At 39.6% G+C, this 21,156-nt stretch overlaps 1 protein-coding gene across 1 annotated transcript in view; it reads right to left on the bottom strand.

The window, feature by feature from the left end:
* syne1b (spectrin repeat containing, nuclear envelope 1b) overlaps positions 1-21,156 on the bottom strand; it is a 108,065-nt gene that overhangs the window by 12,423 nt on the left and 74,486 nt on the right. The window contains exons 97-130 of the mRNA XM_059519890.1: positions 20,402-20,536; positions 20,135-20,238; positions 19,877-20,054; positions 18,717-18,848; positions 18,374-18,523; positions 17,268-17,477; positions 17,088-17,189; positions 13,201-13,320; positions 12,847-13,047; positions 12,585-12,758; positions 11,989-12,120; positions 11,624-11,820; positions 11,395-11,527; positions 10,806-10,988; positions 10,525-10,674; positions 10,155-10,331; positions 8,992-9,147; positions 8,745-8,900; positions 8,459-8,629; positions 8,244-8,377; positions 7,838-8,042; positions 6,597-6,779; positions 6,377-6,523; positions 5,351-5,505; positions 5,080-5,227; positions 4,804-4,898; positions 4,471-4,705; positions 4,201-4,395; positions 3,296-3,421; positions 3,071-3,226; positions 2,316-2,474; positions 1,989-2,155; positions 1,366-1,528; positions 773-960 (exon numbers count right to left, since the gene is read on the bottom strand). Of these exons, the coding sequence (XP_059375873.1) occupies positions 773-960; positions 1,366-1,528; positions 1,989-2,155; positions 2,316-2,474; positions 3,071-3,226; positions 3,296-3,421; positions 4,201-4,395; positions 4,471-4,705; positions 4,804-4,898; positions 5,080-5,227; positions 5,351-5,505; positions 6,377-6,523; positions 6,597-6,779; positions 7,838-8,042; positions 8,244-8,377; positions 8,459-8,629; positions 8,745-8,900; positions 8,992-9,147; positions 10,155-10,331; positions 10,525-10,674; positions 10,806-10,988; positions 11,395-11,527; positions 11,624-11,820; positions 11,989-12,120; positions 12,585-12,758; positions 12,847-13,047; positions 13,201-13,320; positions 17,088-17,189; positions 17,268-17,477; positions 18,374-18,523; positions 18,717-18,848; positions 19,877-20,054; positions 20,135-20,238; positions 20,402-20,536 (5,417 nt within the window). The remainder of the gene's footprint in view (positions 1-772; positions 961-1,365; positions 1,529-1,988; positions 2,156-2,315; positions 2,475-3,070; positions 3,227-3,295; positions 3,422-4,200; positions 4,396-4,470; positions 4,706-4,803; positions 4,899-5,079; positions 5,228-5,350; positions 5,506-6,376; positions 6,524-6,596; positions 6,780-7,837; positions 8,043-8,243; positions 8,378-8,458; positions 8,630-8,744; positions 8,901-8,991; positions 9,148-10,154; positions 10,332-10,524; positions 10,675-10,805; positions 10,989-11,394; positions 11,528-11,623; positions 11,821-11,988; positions 12,121-12,584; positions 12,759-12,846; positions 13,048-13,200; positions 13,321-17,087; positions 17,190-17,267; positions 17,478-18,373; positions 18,524-18,716; positions 18,849-19,876; positions 20,055-20,134; positions 20,239-20,401; positions 20,537-21,156) is intronic.

Below are 21,156 nucleotides of genomic sequence, written 5' to 3' on the forward strand. Positions count from 1 at the left end.
ATTGAAATAAAGCTGCAATAGATTTACATTAAAAATATAAAATGCTGAGAAGAATTAGTTTAAATTTGTCATTAAGCACAATTATGATATAAAACTATAAAAAAAACGTTTAAAAATGATTTTCATTAATTGAAATAAAGCTGAAATACATTAACATTAAAAATTTAAAATGCTGAGCAAAATTTGTCATTAAGCACAATTTTTTTATTAAACAATTAAAAATAAACATGAAAGCTGAGAGTGTTCAAATAAAATAAAATACAAAATATAAAAGGTTTAAATTTGTCATTAACCACATGAACAACAACACAAAGGTGTGTTGTTATCATAAAATTTAAGTATAAATAAAACTATTAAAAATCATTTTCATTCATTGAAATAAGGCTGCAATAAAGCTGAAATAGATAAAATAACAAATAAATATATACAATTATAAAACAAAATATAATATAAAACAGGACAAACTACATTAAGAAACATTGCTTTGGGAACTAACTGAAAAAAAAACAAATGTAAGATGAAGTGATACAATTTGTAAAACTGAAACGGAAATAAAAAATAAACTATAAAAACAATTATTTTCATTAATTGAAATGAAGCTGCAATAAAGCTGAAATAGGTTAACATTAAAAAAAAATATATATATATATATAAAAATGTAGAGCAAAACTTTTTTAAATGCTAAAGATCAAAGCTAAATATAAATATAAAAAAGTAATACAAATAAAATGAAATGAGAAATAAAAGGACGCGGTGCGGTTGATGGTCGTACTTGAGTCTCCTCTCCATGGACATGGCACAGATGCTCCTCCAGCGGCGGTCCAGGGTGCGTGTGGCCTGCTGGATGGAGTCACACTCGGCGTCTGTAGCACACGCGTCACAGTCGTGCAGCAACACCTCACACAGGTTCAGCACTGATGCCACACCTGTGCTGTGCTTCTCGATGTCTCTCTGCAGCTCCTGAACCAAGGGCATAAATAATGCTTCATCGGAATGAATCAAAATGCTTTCGCAATGCAGTGTGTGTGTGTGTGTGTACCTGCTGTAGATCTAGTTTCCTCTGGATCTCCTGGTAGTGTGTGTGTGTGTGTTTACCTGCTGTAGATCTAGTTTCCTCTGGATCTCCTGGTAGTGTGTGTGTGTGTGTGTGTGTGTGTGTGGGTGTGTGTGTGTTTACCTGCTGTAGATCTAGTTTCCTCTGGATCTCCTGGTAGTGTGTGTGTGTGTGGGTGTGTGTGTGTGTGTGTGTGTACCTGCTGTAGATCTAGTTTCCTCTGGATCTCCTGGTAGTGTGTGTGTGTGTGTGTGTGTGTGTCTGTGTGTGTGTGTGTGTGTGTGTGGGTGTGTGGGTGTGTGTGTGTGTACCTGCTGTAGATCTAGTTTCCTCTGGATCTCCTGGTAGTCACAGGTGTCGTACACGATGGGACGGGACAGTTCGGTCTCGATGTGGCCGAGCCAAGAGCGCAGGCTATTCATGTTCTTATCCAGCTGCTGAACGGCCACTAAAGTCTCCCGCAGCTTCTTCACCCTGAACACACACACATATTATCGGCCTTTTCACAATTTCTGACACAATATACTGTGTCTACATCAGGGTTATTATAGTTAACTAAAACTAAAAACATAAAAATACTTTCATTTCTTGAACTAAAGAAAACATGATCTGAAATCAAATAAAATATCAACATTTTATTTATAATTATAATAAGATAGCTTATTGATCTAAACTAGTTGCCAAGGCAGCATTTCTCACTTCCATTTAGCAACTTGAACTTCAACTAAAACTGAAATTCAAAATTCACAGACGTGACAAGATATATTTATTAAAAATTAACAAAAACCACAAAATTCCAAAGAATTACAAAATGAAATTATTAAAATCTAAAAGGAAATCTGATCGAAACACAATGCAGATTCAAACCGCAATCATTTTTTAATGAATTTAGCGTGAAATAGTGGTGATAATCACAGTGTGTGTGTTCCAGTACCTGGCCCCAATGAGGTCAAGCAGGTGCTGCCAGCGTTCGTTGACTTTCCCGAGTTTGTGTTGGATGTCAGAGGCTTTGCTCTCATGACTGGCCCGAGCTAAACGTTCACCCAGCTGCTGGAGCTCCTGTTTATTCTCCTGAACCACCGCCACCTCTTCCTGATAGTCCTTAGAGACATCGAAAAACATCCTCACTATGTGTAACAGTCTCTCTCTCTCTCTCTCTATATATATATATATATATATATATATATATATATATATATATATATAAACATTCTATATACTGTATATACAACACAAAAGACATGTAATTTTTAATCGCTACCTTTCGTAGTTTCTCGATCATCTCTTCAATGCTGATGTCTCCATTCTGGGATACTTTGCTTTCCATTTGCGTCAGCCATTCACACAGCTCCTTGTATTTATCATTGAAGACGGCCCATTCATTCAGCTTCTCACTCACCTGCTGCCTGCGCAGACACAGCTGCACAGACAAACACACACACACACACACACACACACATACGGCTGAGCATTTAAACCAAATCTAATTACATCCAATAAATATTTAGGCACAAAGTCTCTCTGTATCTCTATAATGTGAAAAATTAAAGTGTTAATAAACACAGTTACATGTTCCCAAAATTAGACCATAAAGACAGAAGCGCATTCTTACCAGAGCGCCAGTAAAAATAAAGCATGAGTGAAGAGTTTCTGACAGCCTGTGCCTACATTTATATGTGTCTACGGAGATATCAAACGTACGCTCACTTCCTGTGGTGTCTCAGCTCACGCACCGGATGCCACAAACACAGAAGGTGCATAAAACTCTTCATGCTTTGCATTCAAGTTTCACTTTGAGCGCTTTGCATTGCTCTCTACTACCAAGAACATATAATAATATGTTCTGTAAAAAAAATTTTTGATGCAGTGATCTATGGATGGTGTTAGAAAACCTAATGAGCTTCCTATGGAGCCTAGAGAGCATTAGTTTGATCTCTAGGAAGGTTTTGAAAGCGTTTGCACCAAGCATGCAGGCATATGTAGTGAAACAGCGCCACCTAATGGCCAGATGTGTACCTGGTGACAGATCTCCTCCCACTGGCGGTGCAGGAGCTCAATGCGTTCCTGCAGCACGCGCAGATCCTCAGGACTGATGAAACTGGACAGAGACTCTCTCAACACCGTCAGATGGGTCAGATCCTCCTTCCAGCCGTCAAACATGCTCTCCAGGTCCTGCAGGATATGGGCGTTTATTATGTCGCATCATTCCATAGTCATTCACTGAATCTGAACTCTGCATACCTTGCAACGCATCTGTTCAGACTTAAGCTCCTCATTGCGATCTGGAAGTGGCTGGGACAGCTGGCGTTTAAAAGCTCTTAGTTTCTCCAGAGATCCCCCGATACCTTTGTCACATCTCTCCCAATCCTACACACAGTTTGAAACAAGTCAAAGTGGGTTCTGGGTACATTAAACATAATATTAACAATTACAGTATCATGCATTACTCTATCATTTGAAAAAAAGCTTTAAACTCAATAAGCTAGAGATGTAGACAAACTCATGCAGACATGTGTCTGAGAGCAAAATAACTCCTGGAACCACTAGATAGAAATATCTGACAGAATTAGGGTGACAGTAAAAGTACAATAAAATTTAGAATAAACTAAAAAACACCCTATTTTGGAATTAAAATTCTAAAATCTCTCTCTATTTATTAGTTTTACATTTCAATCTGGATTTTAGTTACATTTTTAGTAATTAGGTTATGCTTATTCAATTTTTATTATCTTACATATCTCAGATTTTTTTATTAATTTATTATTTTACTTGAAAACAAGAACTAGCTTATACAAAATAAATCTAACTCTAATCTAAAATATAAAATTTTTATTAAAGGTAACAAAAGATTATTAGTTGACTATTAATTAAGTGCAAGAACTTCTAGGAACACTATAGTGTAATATTCAGGGTTTCATATTGTTTGACTAATAAATGATGACAACAAATAATAATTATTTCCCATTTCCAATGATTTCATCAATTTCCAGACTTCAAAACCACAATTTACAATATTTCCTGATATTTTTGTTTTGTGGGATGAATAACTTTAAGAATATTCTGTAAGAAAAGAATCATTAAACTTATCCAGACACGCAGCAATAAAGTCTGCAAATGAAGGGAACAGGTGGGATAAAGATCTGTACCCTGAGCAGGATGGCCAGCTCTTTCTTTTGTTCCTCCAGGCGGATGTTGGCATGTCTCCAGCGCTCCTGTATGTCGAGCAGCTCCTCTTGTAGAGCGGCTTCGGCCCGTGTGTCAGCAGACAGAAGCAGCTGTCTCCCTGCCTCCACCGTCAGGATGTAACTGCCCTGCTGTCTCAGCAGAACCTTCTCCCTCAGCTGCAGGATCAACAGAGCTTCAGCAGGGGGCGCCAACAGCCAGCACAAAAGCATATTAGATCAAACAATACTTACCTGAACTACATCCAGCATGGCTCGTGCCTGTTGCAGTGGCACAGGAGCACCCGCCTGCAGGGTCTCGGCCTGATGGGATGCTTCCACCAACCACTTCCTCAGCTTCTCCACCATCTTTCTGTAGCGCTGCCACTGCCGCAGGAGACTGTCTATGATGCCCCTGCGCTGCTGTGCCCGTCTCACCACCCCATGCCACTGGTTACTGAGCAGAGCCAGCTTCAGCTTGAACTCATCTCTGGAGACACGGGTCAGGTTCGATATGAGCGTTCAGTCTGTTCAGGTATTTTGAATGCTAGTATCTTGCACATGCATATATCTGATGATGTCGCTCACCTGTCGTCCACCTGTCCCTGCTCCAGCATGTGTTGTCCATCGCTGATGATAGAGTGAAGGATCTGCTGTCTGCTGAACATCTCTGCCTGAAACAGCTGTAACATTGCTCATTTATTAGCATCTAGGCAAGGTTTGCAACTCCTAATCTGCTTTTTTGCTCTGGGTGTGTGTTCACTGCTGTGTGTGTGCACTTTGGATGGGTTAAATGCAGAGCACGAATTCTGAGTGTGGGTCACCATGCTTGGCTCTATGTCACGTCACTTTTGTACGACTCACCTCATGAGCTCTCTGCTGTTCCATCAGGCTCTGGAAGTTTCCGGAAATCTCCACGGTCAGTTTCTCCTCCGTCTGCACCAGGAACTCCATCCACGCCTCGCACTTCTCCAGAAAGGTCTGCTGCTGTAGTAGAAGGGCCTGAAGTTTGCTGAGAAGAGAATTTAGACAACAATATCTACTGTAGTACTATGTATTTCCACGAAGCCCAAAAAGAGCCATGCAGGGTATTAAAAAAAGATTTAACCTCTCTTTATAATGAGCCTGAGCAAACCTGAATCTCTCAGTGGTCTGAGCCGAGGTGCTGGACCAGCTTCTGTTGAGGTTCTGCATGCGTTTGATCTCCGAGTCGTTGAGAGGGAGTCTGTAACCCAGATCATTCAGCCGCTCCAGATCAGGAGCCATACTGCTGAACTTCAGCATTTGTTTCTGCACAAAAACAACAACAAATAAACAAAAACATTGGTGGTCAATTCATATACTGGTCTGGTCAATTTAAGTTATTGCACATTTTTTCAGTTTTCAGATATTCTGTTATTTTGATAAAAAAAAGTGAATCAATTAAAAACTGCTTTAATTTTTTTCTTAATAAATTCACACATTCTTTTTTCATAACTTATATATAAGTACAGCAATTTTGTACAAAAATAATTGAGTACATACAGCAGCAAAGAAAAATTGGGACAAAGGAATTTGAACATAAATAGAAACGTAAATTCAATCAACTGTGTCTGATATTTTGACTTCCAGTGTACATATCGACCACCTGATCCTGGGTTATTTCGCTATTATTAATATACTACTATAGTTTTCTGAATTACGGTAGCTTTTATTTTTCAAATTTTAATTGTGATTTAATTTTGTTACATGAATGAATGATTTTAATTCATTTTAAAATGATTTTTTGTTTTCAGTTTTAGTTTTAGTAATTTTTATATTTTTATTTAAGTTTTATTTGATGGTTATGTATGTATTAATTACTACTGTAGTATTTATTAATATTCCGAATGAGCTTTATTATATTTCGATTTTCAGATTTACATTTTTAGTCATTTCATGTGCTTTAATGATTTTAATAATTTAATGATTTCAGCTCAAATGATTTTATTTCAGCTAGTTGCCAAAGTAACATTTATAATTTTTTTATATAAATTTTTTTTAACTATTTATGTTTTATTTTAGCTATATTTAAATTCTTGTGAAACAGAATGAAATCGTTTAAAAAAACTGTAACAACATGGATCAGATTTTTGCATATTTCAGGCATCCCAGCACAACTGATCTCTTCATTCGTGTATACCTTGAGTTCCTCCATGCGGTCCCGGATCAGTGACTGGTCAGAGGAACCGTTGGGATCCTGACCTTTCAGAACCTCCTCAGCTTCCACGATCCAGCGGGACAGAGAGTCCAACTGCTCATTAAACGTCTCATAGTCACGAACCCCAGCCTGGGGAGAAAAACCCCTCAGTACCAAACACCCAAACACTCTCACAGGGCACTGAATGCTCTTCTTCACTCACCTGCAGTGCCACCTGCTGTCGGCTCAGGCTCTGCTCTACGGCACTGAGGCGTTGGGTGAGACACAGGTGGTCAGACTGGATGGAGGCCGCAGCTGAGGTGTCCACCTGCTGTTTGAGCTGCTCTCCCAGCTCCAGTAAAACCTGCAGAGACGCCTGGACGGGAGCCTGAGAGCGCAGCAGCTCCTGAGGGAACACGGGATCAGAGGAAAGTACTGCACTGATTACAAAACAAAAACATGTACGTTAAGTAGTTCCTGTTCAGAATTTATGATTAGTGCATTAGTGAACACTTAGGGTCCACAAACAATATTCACAAACCACTTCTGTATTCTACAGGGTTTACAGTAGTAGATTTAAAGCTCTAAATCATAAATAATGTCCAGATATTCTTAATGCTTCATAAACATATCTATAATGCCATATCCTAAACAAAATAAACTTTTTTGTAATTATTTCTGTAATTGTAATTGTTTCATAACCACAGCTGTAATGCACGATACCTAACTTACTCATGGTAACCTTTCTTAAATCTATAAAGCATGATATGATTTATTTTTTATAGCATTGATTATGTGTTTTAATGCATTATAATACTTAGTATTATGTAAAAGTAAAATATTACAATGTAGTATGAGTTATAAGAGCATACATCTCATTTAAGAGATTAAAATCTTATCTAAAAATATAAAATTCATTGAAAATAATTATGAATGAATTAAATGCATCCATAGCTTGGATTGAGGATGAATATGAAATTCAGAATTTATGATTAGTGCATTAGTAGAATACATAAACATTTATGAGAGTATTTCACACAATTGAATGTAAGGCATTACATAAAAAAAAAAATTGTGAAAAATGTATTGAAATTAATTAAAAAATAAACAATTGGATGTGGGTATTAACGATACTCCTGACTAACCAGAGAATATATCAGATAAAAGAAGTAACTGATCACTTGATAAATATGCAAAAATTGTCAAGTTCACTTATAAGAATAAAGTTTTGTTGCTACAGTTAACAATAAGAATGATTCTTATGAAAGTGAACAATGAACATGTTAACAATCTGTAACACAATACAATGAGGTCTCATTAGCATTGACTCACAAACTAAAAATCAACGTTTTTGCAGCATTTATTAACGTTTGTTGTTCATGTTAGTGCATTAACTATTGTTAATGTTAACAGATACAACTTTTAAAAGTGTTACCACATAATCCAAATCAATATTACACTCACAGCACAGTCTTGGATCCAGGTGGACACTTCCTCTTCTGTGATGTCTTTGTGGCCAGCTGTCTTCAGCATCTGGTTTGCTCTCTCCTCTAGTGTCTGGATGCTGGAGTCGCTCTGTCCATGAAGATCTTTATAGCTCTGCCACAGCTGCAGGAGAGCCTTACTGCTCTTCAGACGCTCCACGATCTCCTCCTGCAGACTGGTCCACCTGAAGACCACAAAACACCCTTCTATTACATCAACCTCACTCACAAAACCACTCAAGCCTAAAAATGACTTTGCATTTGCAAGCTTGCAGTTTGGATTACAAACATGCATTTTTTTAGATGATATGTTTTTCATTGTAGTCTTAGACCATCACATTTACAAAAAAGTAAATTGTATGCACATGAAAAAATGAAAACTGCACCTGGCGTTAATGTCTTTCAGTGTGTTATTGAGTGTGTCAGACACAGACGGGTGACACTCCTCCAGAAGCTGATGTGTAACTGATCCAAACTTCCTCTGACTGCTCTCTTGCTTCTCAAGCTCCTCCTGCAGGTTCTACAGATGTCCAAGGAAACAATATGAGACATTTTTCCACTTTAAATCCACAATTTGCAGATGAACTGGAACTTGCTTTACCTGTAGACTCTCCACCTGTAGCCGTGAAGCCTCCAGAGATCCTGTGAGCAGACGGTAGCGGGACACAGAGTAGCGTCCCTCCATCAGGTAGACGTTGATCTCTTCAGACGCTTGTTTGTATTGACTCCACTTGTCCTGGACAGACTCCAGCCTGATCTTAAGCTGTCCGATCTGAAACACAGCAATATAAATACAACTGACATGCAGAAACCCAGATATAAACACTATACCCTTTAGTAAAGATACTTATAGAATCAGACTATGGTCTAATTAAAACAGTAAATACCAGGTGGTCCAGATTGGCCCATGTGTTGTTCAGGGCTTGTAGAGACTCCATGACAACAGCACAGGCCTCGTCGGTCTTATTTTGGACGAGAGCACAAGCCTGTTCCTCCACTCTCTCCAGCTCCTTCTCCTTCTCCTTCAGCATCTCCTCCATCTCCTAAAGTGACAAAAAGAGAGAAAATCTGTATTCCAGTAATGGAGGTCATGTTGAATAAAATAAGACCATGTGTTTGGTCAATGGGTCAAACCTGGCAGTCTTTGAGAGCATTCTGCACAGAGGATAAATTCTCAATCCTGTGTTTTCTCTTGAGTCTGTCCTCCTGAGCGTTCAGCCATGCCTGAAGAGTCTGAACTTTACCCTCATATTCAACCCAGGATTCTGACAAGCCTTCCAGATATTGTAACTGAAACAACAAAAATTAACATTTAACAACACATTTATGCAATTTTGTGATACAATTCAGCAATAATGTACCAAAAAGTAGTACTAATAATAAATCTTTATGTAATCAATTTAGTATGCAAATATTACAATGGCATCATCGCTGACATGCACTAAAAAATAAATAAAAATAAAATAAAATAAATAAATGAATAAATAAATAAAACACTATTAAAGTGGATCTCAACCAGAAGGCTTCATAAACCTTCCAAGGGGCCATAGGATGACTAAAATGCTAAATTAATAATGACTTAAAATGCTTAAAAAAACAAGATCAACTGAAATATAATATAATATTATATAATAATATAATACAATATAAAAATAAATATATTATATTATATTATGTTTTAGTGCAGAACATGCTGTTTTTGTTCTGGAAATCAAAAATTTAATGTGGATAATAATTTTTGAATAGTGAATATGAATAGTATATTTTTAAATATCCAAATATCAATTTTTTTAAATAAATTGTTTGTGTATGTGTTATTTAAATAAATGTACAATATATATATATATAATATTTATAGAACTGCTCAGAATGAAATTATCTACCAAAAGTCTGAATAGAGTTTGAAAACTGTACATAGTATGTATGAGCTGCACCTGTGGCCTCATTTATAAGATGTTGCAAAGTTTGAAAATGCATGTATGTCTCTCTTTCAGATGTGAAATTACGAATTGCAAATAATCTTGAACTTGCGTGCAACTGAATAGTTTTAGCTCTCAGCCTTATAAAAGACTCCTTATTTATGTCACTAACATATAAAAGATCACCAGGCATCATCCAAATCCTATCATTTAGAAAAGCGAGTTGCAAGAACAGCTTACATTTCCAAAAACCTGTGGAAAAAGGTCTGCTCAGACCCTGATGTGACACTAAGCACTTTTCCACATCAATGGCAGTTTTGAGAAATATGCACACTATAAGATCACATCTGTGCATAAGCACACTTCATGAAGTCTCACCCTCTCAGTGATACGTGTCTGCAGTGTCTGCCAGTGGCAGTTCATAGCGCCCAGTTTCTCAGCAAAATCTGTTTTATCACTGCGTTTGCTCTCCACATCCGCACCACTGATCTGGAGCACTGACTGATTCACAAAGTCCACAGTCAGCTGTTTGCAGTTCACATCCACTCTGAAGCCCTACAGAAAGAAAAAGACAAAAGCATGGAGAAAACTTGAAAACATAAAAATTGATAATTACTCTTGTGTAGACTTCTGATGATCGTCATGAAATCCAGTCCAACCAACAGATTACTTTGAAAAAATATTACCCACTTAAATACAACAGAGCTTTTGTAGACTCTAACAGGGGTAAAACCGTAAATGCTTTCACCTTGTATCGCTGCAGGTACTCCTGGATGACCTTTGACCCAACAGCCCCTTTGAGATTCTCCTCATCCTCTTCTATCACTCTCTCCATCAATGACATCCAGTTCACAAGCTCAGCGATAGCGTGACGGGATGCTAGCTTATCCATCTGAGACTAAAACAACAAACAATATATCTTTAAAAAAACGACAGACTAAGAAAGATCTGACAGGACCAATGAACCCCAGAAGTGAAACGAATCATATTTATTGGAGCAGATAAGCTTGTTTAGAGAGCAGTCAGTACCTGGTGGAGTTTTTCTTGAACTATGGGAATGCGGGCGAGCAGTTCGGACCACTGAGAGTCCAGACAGGAGAGTTCAGAGCGCAGAGGTGCAGTGTCCATCTTCTTGAGTCTGAGCAGCTGGTTTCCCTCGTTCAGCACTGAGGCCTTCAGACCGGAGCGGCTCTCCACCTCCTTACTGAACTCCTGCACAGAAGACAAGAGGACACATGAAACCACATGAAAGGAATTACTTCCTCATGGGCATGCAAAGAAATTAATAATTAGTAATAATTAATAATTAATTAAAGCTTCTTTTTAAACTATTTCCCTTGACAAATACATCTAACTGTGAAAACAAATGATTATATAATAATTATATATGAATAAAAAATTAAATAAAACACAATGAAAACATTAAAAATAAATAAATAAATATGGTCCGAGACACTGGGATAAAAAAAGTAAAAAAAAAATAAAAAAAGTAAAAAAAAAAAAATATATAAACACTTGGACCAGTGTGGTTTTCCAGTGAAACCAGTTGAACAAATGTACCAACATCCTAAACACACCCCATGCTTGTATTTCTTAACATTGCACCAGTCTAACTAACCAGAAAAGCTGATAGCTGGTCTTTAACCGTCTCCAGTTCCTGAGGACCAGCAACAAACTGTGTGCTCCAGAACTCCAAGCGTTCCAGAGCTTCCTGTAGCCAGCGACTCAGTTCACCAGACTCACGCTTATACCTGTGACAATCAAGCACATCTTATCATGAAGACTATGAATTCAAATTAATAAAACAATGCATCACTATATAAAAAAACCATATATCAGCTCCTGACCTGGTTGAGTGCTTCAGGATGGATTCCAGGATCTGTAGCTCTTTGTTGATCTTGGTGGAATTGTTGAGCCAGTGCTCGCCCAAAAGAGTGAGCTGGTTCTCCAGGCTGGAGCAGCTCACATAAGACAGAAGATGCTTGCCTTCCTCCAGCACCTGATGCAGCTTGTGTTGGTGCTCTGTCAGACTGGCTTTAAGGGCCTAACGAGACGATAATTGAAGGTCAAGTCGATCACATACAGATCTGGTATGATCAGATTATCTATCCTAATGCACCGATCATACCCATGCTGGAAAGTTACTCTAGACTTCGTTACAACTAATCCTAACAAGGGATGGACCATGAAGATTCATGACTTCATTAGATACCTGATGGAGCTCTATTCTTTCCTCCAGTCTCTCCTCCGTCTCCTCCACCAGGCCAGCGGTCGGCAGACTGCCCTCCACAGCCTCTAGCAATCGGTACAGTGTCTGATAGTCCGAAACTAGACGACTCCACGTCTGATAAAGTCAGAGAAACACAAATACTAAAAAAAGAATTCATACTTTTATGGGGTCGGCAGGGTATTTTAATTGCTTTGAAAGTCCCTTTATGCTCACCTAAACCACATTTATTGGATCAAACATGTAGTGAATGTAGTAATATTGTGAAATATTATTAACATTTAAAATATGTTGTGAAATGTAATTTATTTCTGTAATGCAAAGCTGAAATTTCAGCATAATTACTCCAGTCTGCTGTGCTGATTTGCTATTTAAGAAACATTTATTATTATTATATGTTATTATCTGTATTTTTTGTGGAAACCACGAGGCATTTTTCCAGGACTTTTTGATAAACTGAAAGTTCAAATGAGCAGTATATATTTGCGATAAAAATCTTTTAACAATATAAATGTCTTTACTGTCTCTTTTTTACATCTTTTGAAAATCTTACGGACTCCATACTTTAGAAACGTTGTTACCTCTGAGACGCACTCCAGCTCAACTCCTTTCTTGTGCGCTTGCTTAAGCACATCCTGAGCCCGGGCTAGTGTCTCCTCCAGAGTCTGTCGCTCACGTGGCAAAACAAAGGCACTGCTTTTTTTGTAGAACGTCTCGGTGAGGACCGTGTGCCATTCTAAGCCTTGGAAAAATTCCTGGAAATGAAACATTTAGAGACATGTGAGGATCAGAAGGACATGCAATCTTTTAGACAAACAAGACATAGTTGGGTGTTTGATGTACCTTGTGTTTGTCTAGAAGGTTGTGCACATCCTCTACTGAGCTGGCGATCATCTTCTGGTCCACGTTCATCTTATCTTGGGCCGTGTCCACCAGATCAATTAGATCCTGCAGTACTCGTTCATACTGATTCTTCAGTGCCATGTTCTGGTTCAACCCGCTCCGTCGAGAGCCCACCGTCATCACCAGCTCCTCATAAGCATCCTGTCCAGAACACACAGACAACTTTGAGAAGATTCAGCTATTTTATTTCTAAACCAGTATAACTTGGGAATACTTCATATGTTTCTGTTTTTAAAGTAATTGAGAACACAAAATTGTTTGACAGATTTGTTGACATCATTGATTGGTTGTTACCTGTAGCTTCAACAGCTCATTGGTGGAGAACTGGTCAAGCTGTAGCTCCGCCCCTTTGGCTTTCAGCTCTGTTATTCTGTGCTCAAAGTCTTTCAGCGTCTCCTCTGCCTCTGCAATGATCTGTCAGAACAAAAGTGAGTTCACTGTGATATGATTGGATGCACTGTTAACTGTTAACTAAAACTACACTAAGAACAGCTAAAAAATAAATCTAAAAAATAATACATCTAATAAAATAATAAGAAATACTGGCAACTAACTAAATATTAAATAAAAAAAATATTTAAGTTGAAGTACTAAAATAATAAAAACTGAAATAATAAATAGTGAAATAGAAATATGACACAAATTAAATCTAATAAAAATAACAAAACAAAATGTATAAATGAACCTAAACGAAAATATAAAAATGTTCAAAATATTAATAAATATTATAATAGTATTGTCACGCTGTCTGGTCTCTGTGTCCTTGAGCCTTCACTAGTAGTCTCACTTCCCCATAGGCACCTCACCGTAGGCACTACAATTCCCATAAAGCCTTGTTCCTTCATCACAGTAATTGCACTCCTGTTAATTGCACTCAGGTGTCTTCACTTGATAGTCATTACCCTGCCTATATTTACCGGTCTTTTCTGTTTGTCTTCATGGAGTCCTTTCTTTCCGTCACCCAGTTTCCTCGCCTTCCGAGTTCCTGTTCCTGTTCCTTCCTTCCTTGTTTGTTTATTTGTTGGATGGATTTATGGTTTTGACCCCTGCTTGTTGATTTCTGATTTGGATTACCCATTAAAACCCACACTGCGATTGGATCTCCTGTGTTTCCCTGGGTCTCCGATCGTAACAGAAGGACTCCATCAATGTCGAGATCCAGCGGTGTGGGACTTCATTCCCGTTCCCCAGCCAGTATGGTGGAACGGAGGGCGAAATATTTAAACTTAACCACCCTCCGCCAAGAGGGCAATGAGGTGGGTGCAATGGCACATGTGTTCTGGACCTTGGCGGAGGGTATGGGATATAATGAGGCGGCCCTTAAGGACATTTTCAACACCGGTCTGGATAAACCGGTACCTCGCATGGAAATCGAACAGTTGGACGCGTTTGGGTTGGCACAAGGCACAAGGTGGCCGCCGGCCCAGCGCCACTGCCCAAGATGACCGCTGGCCCAGCGCCACTGCCCAAGATGGCCGCCGGCCAAGCGCCACTGCCCAAGATGGCCGCAGGCCCAGCGCCACTGCCCAAGATGGCCGCCGGCCCAGCGCCACTGCCCAAGATGGCCACCGGTCCAGAGTCATGGCACAAGATGGCCGCTTGTCCAGCGCCTTTGCACAAGATGACAGCCACAGTGGACCCTCCAGAGTCGAGTCAGGTTCCCGTTGACCCTCCAGAGTCGAGTCAGGTTCCCGTTGACCCTCCAGAGTCAAGTCAGGTTCCCGTTGACCCTCCAGAGTCGAGTCAGGGCTAGTCACCATTGACCCTCCAGAGTCGAGCCAGGGCTAGTCACCATTGACCCTCCAGAGTCGAGTCAGGGCTAGTCACCGTTGACCCTCCAGAGTCGAGTTAGGGCTAGTCACCGTTGACCCTCCAGAGTCGAGTCAGGTTCCCGTTGACTCTCCAGAGTCGAGTCAGGTTCCCGTTGACCCTCCAGAGTCGAGTCAGGGCTAGTCACCGTTGACCCTCCAGAGTCGAGTCAGGGCTAGTCACCATTGACCCTCCAGAGTCGAGTCAGGTTCCCGTTGACCCTCCAGAGTCGAGTCAGGGCTAGTCACCGTTGACCCTCCAGAGTCGAGTCAGGTTCCCGTTGATCCTCCAGAGTCGAGTCAGGTTCCCGTTGACCCTCCAGAGTCAAGGCAGGTTCCCGTTGACCCTCCAGAGTCGAGTCAGGGCTAGTCACCGTTGACCATCCAGAGTTGAGTCAGGGCTAGTCACCGTTGACCCTCCAGAGTCGAGTCAGGGCTAGACACCGTTGACCCTCCAGAGTCAGGGCTAGTCACCGTTGACCCTCCAGAGTCAAGTCAATTCACCGGTGTTCTTCATGGGCAAAGGCAAGTCACCATTAATCTTCATGGGGAAAAACAAGTCACCATTGATCTTCATGGGCAAAGTCCAGTCACCAGTGTCCTTCATGGGCAAAGGCAAGTCACCAGTGTTCTTCATGGGCAAAGGCAAGTCACCAGTGTTCTTCATGGGCAAAGGCAAGTCACCATTGATTTTCATGGGCAAAGGCAAGTCACCATTGATTTTCATGGGCAAAGGCAAGTCACCATTGATCTTCATGGGCCAAGGCAAGTCACCAATGATCTTCATGAATCCAGTTGAAACACCACGGATGTACCAGAGCCTCTCCACGTCTCTGCTGAACTACCAGAGCCTCCCCACGTCTCAGCTGAACTACCAGAGCCTCCCCACGTCTCGGCTGAACTACCAGAGCCTATCCTCATCTCTGCGGAACTTCCAGAGCCTCGTCACGTCTCAGCCGAACTCTCTGAGAGCTCGAATGATCCTGCCGTGGCCACGGAGGCCACCCTTAACTTGTTCATGGTCTCTGTTTCAGACTTTCCTTACCAGACTTACTCTCCTGTGTCATCGATCCCATTGTGGTGGTCTTCTGCACTGCCCTGGTGGGCTTCTGTCTCGACCGCACGGAGGTGGTGGTCTTCTGTGCCGCCCGGGTGTGCATCTGTCTCAACCGCACGGATGTAGTGGTCTTCTGCGCCGCACTGGTGGGCTTCTGTCTCAACCGCACGGATGTGGTGGTCTTCTGCGCCTCCTGGGTGGGCTTCTGTCTCGACCGCACGGATGTGGTGGTCTCCTGCACCGCCCTGGTGGGCTTCTGTCTTGACCACACGGAGGCGTGGTCTTCTGCACCGCCCTGGTGGGCTTCTGTCTCGGCCGCATGGCTCTAATTCCACCTTGCTCCTCTCTGGATTCCTGCCCTGTCGGTTCGGCCCTGGGACACTGAACGTTATGTTTTTCCTGGACTTGTGTTTTGTTGTTGTTTTTTTTGTTGTTTTTTGCTCGTCTTCTCTCTGTTTCCATCTATGGACCTGGCCCTCTGTCCCTCCCCCTGATCCTCCGCCGGTCCACCTCCATCCTGGGCTCCTTGTTTTTGTTTCCCTCTATGGACCTGGCCCTCCCTCCCTCCCCCTGATCCTCCGCCAGTCCACCTCCATCCTGGGCTCCTTGTTTTTTGCACTTCTTGTCTCGTGTTTCCCCATTTTACCTGGCCCTCCGTCCCTCCCCCTGGTCCTCCGACGCTCCACCTCCCTCCTGGTCTCTGTGTTCCTTGGTCTCTTCTTGGGTTCGAGTGGAGCATCTGGTAGGTGCTCCGTGGAGGAGGGGGTAATGTCACGCTGTCTGGTCTCTGTTTCCCTGAGTCTCCACTAGTGGTCTCACTTCCCCATAGGCACCTCACCGTAGGCACTACAATTCCCACAAAGCCTTGTTCCTTCATCACATTAATTGCACTCCTGTTAATTGCACTCAGGTGTCTTCACTTGATAGTCTTTACCCTGCCTATATTTACCAGTCTTTCTGTTTGTCTTCATGGAGTCCTTTCTATCCGTCACCCAGTTTCCTCGTCTTCCGAGTTTCTGTTCCCGTTACTGTTCCTTCCCTGTTTGTTTATTTGTTGGATGGATTTATGGTTTTGAACCCTGCTTGTTGATTTCTGATTTGGAATACCCATTAAAACCCACACTGCGATTGGATCTCTTGTCTCCTGTGTTTCCCTGGGTCTCCGATCGTAACAAGTATACAGATAAAACTATAATGGAATACTACTACAATCACTGTTAATAAATATGACAACATATAATAATGAAATACAATTAGTAATTGCTAATTATTCGAATGCATTCATTAATAATCAAATATGAATTATTCTTTCTTACTTCAATCTGTTTAGTTGTTGTGTGATCAAGCACTCCTGCCATTTTCTGGATAATCTGGAACTTGCTTTCACTAAGCGCTGTAAAGAGATGCTGCAGCTCTGTCTATAAAAAGAAACAGGAACTGAGATGATGTTACTGTACTGCATTATTGTACAGAACTGAGCGGTGCCTGATTCCCACCTGGAAAGCTGTGAGCTCCCGCATCCTGCTCCTCATGGTGTCACAGCGGCAGTCCAGTGCTGAGTCCAGAGCTCCCAGACGTCGAGTCAGACAGTCGAGGGTGTCCTTCATCAGGGTCTGCTCATCCTCAGATAGTCCCACAGAGCCACCTATCAGCCCCTCGCTGCGGCTGAGCTGCCTCGTCACCTCCGTCACTTCTTTTCCCAATGTCTGTAATGCAAGGAAGTGTTTGACAATTTAACTTCACTAAAACTTATGATTTATTTATACATGTATGCATTATCAGATGCTTTTATTAAAAACAGAAGTATAAGTAATTAATCACAGTGCCAACAATATTCCTTTTACTTTTCACTATTAGCAGTGTTGCTACTGTGAAGTAAAACTATTAAAAATCCTTTTTATTCATTGAAATAAAATAAAATAATATAAAATTAATGTTATTATTAATATATTAGACAAAAAAACTAAACTAAAAAAATTAAAAAAATAGAAATGTTGCTCTGGCAAGTAAAATTATTAAAACTAAAAAAATAAATAAAATTTAACAAAATTGCTTAAACTCAACTAAAATGAGAAAAAAAACTATAACAATTAATAAATACAGTAATAGTATATAAAACAACACTGACTATTAGGAAAGCTTTAGTACTTGGAGCATGTATATAAACAGATGGGAAGCAGAGTCCCAAAAATCTGTAATTAAAAGTATACATTTATACTATAAATTGTCTAAAAATACAGGAATTATACAAAAAAATAGTATCTACTTAAAATGACTAATATTATAATAATTAATAACTTTAAGAATTTAAAAATTTAAATAAAAAAAAAAATCAAGAATAATTTAATCCAATTTTAAGAATTCCATGTAATTTCCAGGCCATAAGAAATATATATATATATATATAAATATATGCATATAAAGACTACTGAGGTGCATTTCTATTTCTATGTCAGATACAAACTGATTTTAAAGTATTATATTTTTTGTAAGGAAAAAACCTGCAGAGCACTGAATGTGGGCAATAGGATCTGGCATTCTTCTAGAGGAAGGCTATCTGTCTCACAGGAATCAGTTATTAGCTAGTAAAATCTGATCAGACCTCATGGTTGGAGAGCTGCGTCTCAGTGTTCTCTGTCAGCAGCACAGGGCCAGAAAACAGTGTGTTCTCCACATCATCCACCCACGAGGACGTGGCTGTGACTGCTGAATAAAGCTGCTGCTCCATCAGAATGACCTGTCGCTCTGTGGCCTGCACAAACCATCAGACATTACATAATGTTTACCATGACACCAATGACACACACACGTCAGTATGCTAAGCTCTCAACTCAAGAACGGACATTATTAGTGATTCTACCATGGTTTAAGAGTGTAAACATTCAGTTGTGTTGTCACAACTGTTTGTATCAAAAAGTCAGAAGTGTTTTATATGATGTGTCTACCTGAGGAGTCATCTCCTTTGCTGTCTGACTGAATTCATTGTGGAGAGACATCAGGCTGGACTTGTCCTGGACATGAGTCTCTCTCTTATAGACCAGAGCTGCAGTCTTCACACAAGCAGTTCTGGAGTAAAACTGTTCGAAAATATACAACTTTTACAAAACACTCCACCAACAAAGGCAGTTTCTGATTATTACAACAGTTATGCAGTAATATTCCCTGAAGGACAGCCAGGCAACAAAAAGAATAGTGCTAAAGTTTAACATAGACTGATAAAAAGAGAGGAAAGACTAATCTGGTTATTTCAAGGAAATGCATGAACTGGTCAAATAATATAAAAGCATCTGCCAAGTGCGTAATATTCAGCATATAGATTAGGATTTTTAAAACTCCTAATCAGTTTATCAAAAAAATAATGCCGGTAATTGATTTTTTTTTGTATGCTCATATTAATTCAAAGACTTAATGAAAGAAAACAATTTGTCAACCTTTATGAATTTTGTGATCTGCAAAAAAATCTAAAAAGATGATCAAATTGCTAAAATGTATGCATTTGAAGCTAAAAACTTGAAGCTAAAAAGAGTTCATGCTTCTCGTCATCTACCCTCTTACATTTCAGTTATGTGAACTAGTCATTTTAGTTATGTGAACTAGTGTTTGATTTTTAAAACTTAGAATCAGTTAAAGCACTTGCTTTCAAAATGATTCATTGTTTCAACACAGTTGAAAATGCTGGTCAAAATGGTGTAAATGCAACAAAAACTAAGCCTTAACATGCATAAAACATGCATAAAATGCATAAGTTTAGTTATAGTATAATCTCTAAAAATACAATTTAATATGCAATATCTGTATGAGATGGGTTCATTAAATATATTTACAGGTCTTGTTTTGTTTGTTTAATGGAGATCTCGATTAATCAGGCAAAATGTTTCCTTGCTATTATACAAATGTGCCATTAAAAATGTTTAATTTTCAATTTATAAAACCGCTAAAAAACATTGAGACTGGTTCATGGGTTCACAGAGGTCATCCCCTAATGACGAACCGATTTAATTTAATGCTAAAGATTTGAAGACGTAATGGAACTTTGTTAGTTTGACACACTCTGAATCTCAAAGCTTTTGAAGCTTAATGTGAACACAGTAAGGAGTCACTGTACCGGTTGTTTGCTGTCTTGCTCCAGCGTGTTCATAAGGAGCCGTAGTTTAGTGGCCATGTCTTTTTTTAGACTTTCCCATCTCTTTCTCCTCTGTTTCTTCACGGCCTGGACGTCTCCCTCCTGCTCCACATCAGGCGAGAGGATCTCTGTCGCACTGCAGAACATCTGACAGACAGAACTGTGAAGAGAGAGTCACAGATGTAAACGTTTGAGGTAACAGTTATATTCCAGTAAGGTGTAAGAGAAGTGCTACTGCACCTGGCTCTGACGGGTGACGCCTGCTGACGGGTGAGGATTTCCTCTCCACGACTCGCTACAGATTTCAACAGCTTCTTCTGCTCTGCAAGTTGCTCTTCAAGCTCCTGAATGAACAATATTATCATTCCTTGTTTAGCAGATGCTTTCTTAATGAATGCAACAATTACAGGTTCAGTCCCAGTGGTGGACACGATGTTGATAGTTCTAGATCCATTATTTAGTTTTTTTTAAAGCCACAAAACAACCGTCTTGTAACATGTGATCTACCTTCTGCTTCTGGAGGGTGTCCTGGTGCTGTAGGCTGCGTGTGGAGCGGGCCTGGGCCAGCCAGTCCTGCATGTTTGGACCCTGGGAGAGACTGGAGTCTGATTCACTGGAGTCTGACGGCTCCTTTAGGGAATCCTGCAGGAGAGGGAAAATGCAAATAGTTGGATTAATAGTCATGAATATCGAAAACCACATTGCTGAAACTCAATCATGATCATAAAATCAAACGATCATCCTATCAGCAATCATTCTGCAATATTCTTTTATATAATAGCAGGAAAAAAGGAAGCCGTGCAGGAGATTATCATATTCAGACCGAACCCAGTGCTGCTGAATTATTCTGCACATAGAGTGACAAGCAAAAGAGCTGAGATATATTATTATTACACTTCCTCTTTGAGGGCCTTTCAACTCCTCCCAAATTAAAGTCGCCTGCAGGACATAAAAGACAAACCGTTTAGAGAATCTCACAAAAAAAAAAAACATGTCTTGATCATATTTTATTTTATTATAGAAAATCTATTTTATTTTAATAAAACCTATTTTATATCATGTTTATTTTAATATTTTATTATAATAACATTATTAAAATTAGATTCATATTATTAAAATAATATATTATACAAACAATATAAATTATATTTAGTTTTAATGAATGCCATTTTTGTAATAATCTGTTTGTTTGCATTGAAATATTATTTTTAATTACATTTCAAAATCATGAATTAAACTTTACTTAAAAAAAACTCTATATG

This window comes from Carassius carassius, chromosome 32, assembly GCF_963082965.1.
Source record: "Carassius carassius chromosome 32, fCarCar2.1, whole genome shotgun sequence".
Taxonomy (NCBI): Eukaryota; Metazoa; Chordata; class Actinopteri; order Cypriniformes; family Cyprinidae; genus Carassius; species Carassius carassius.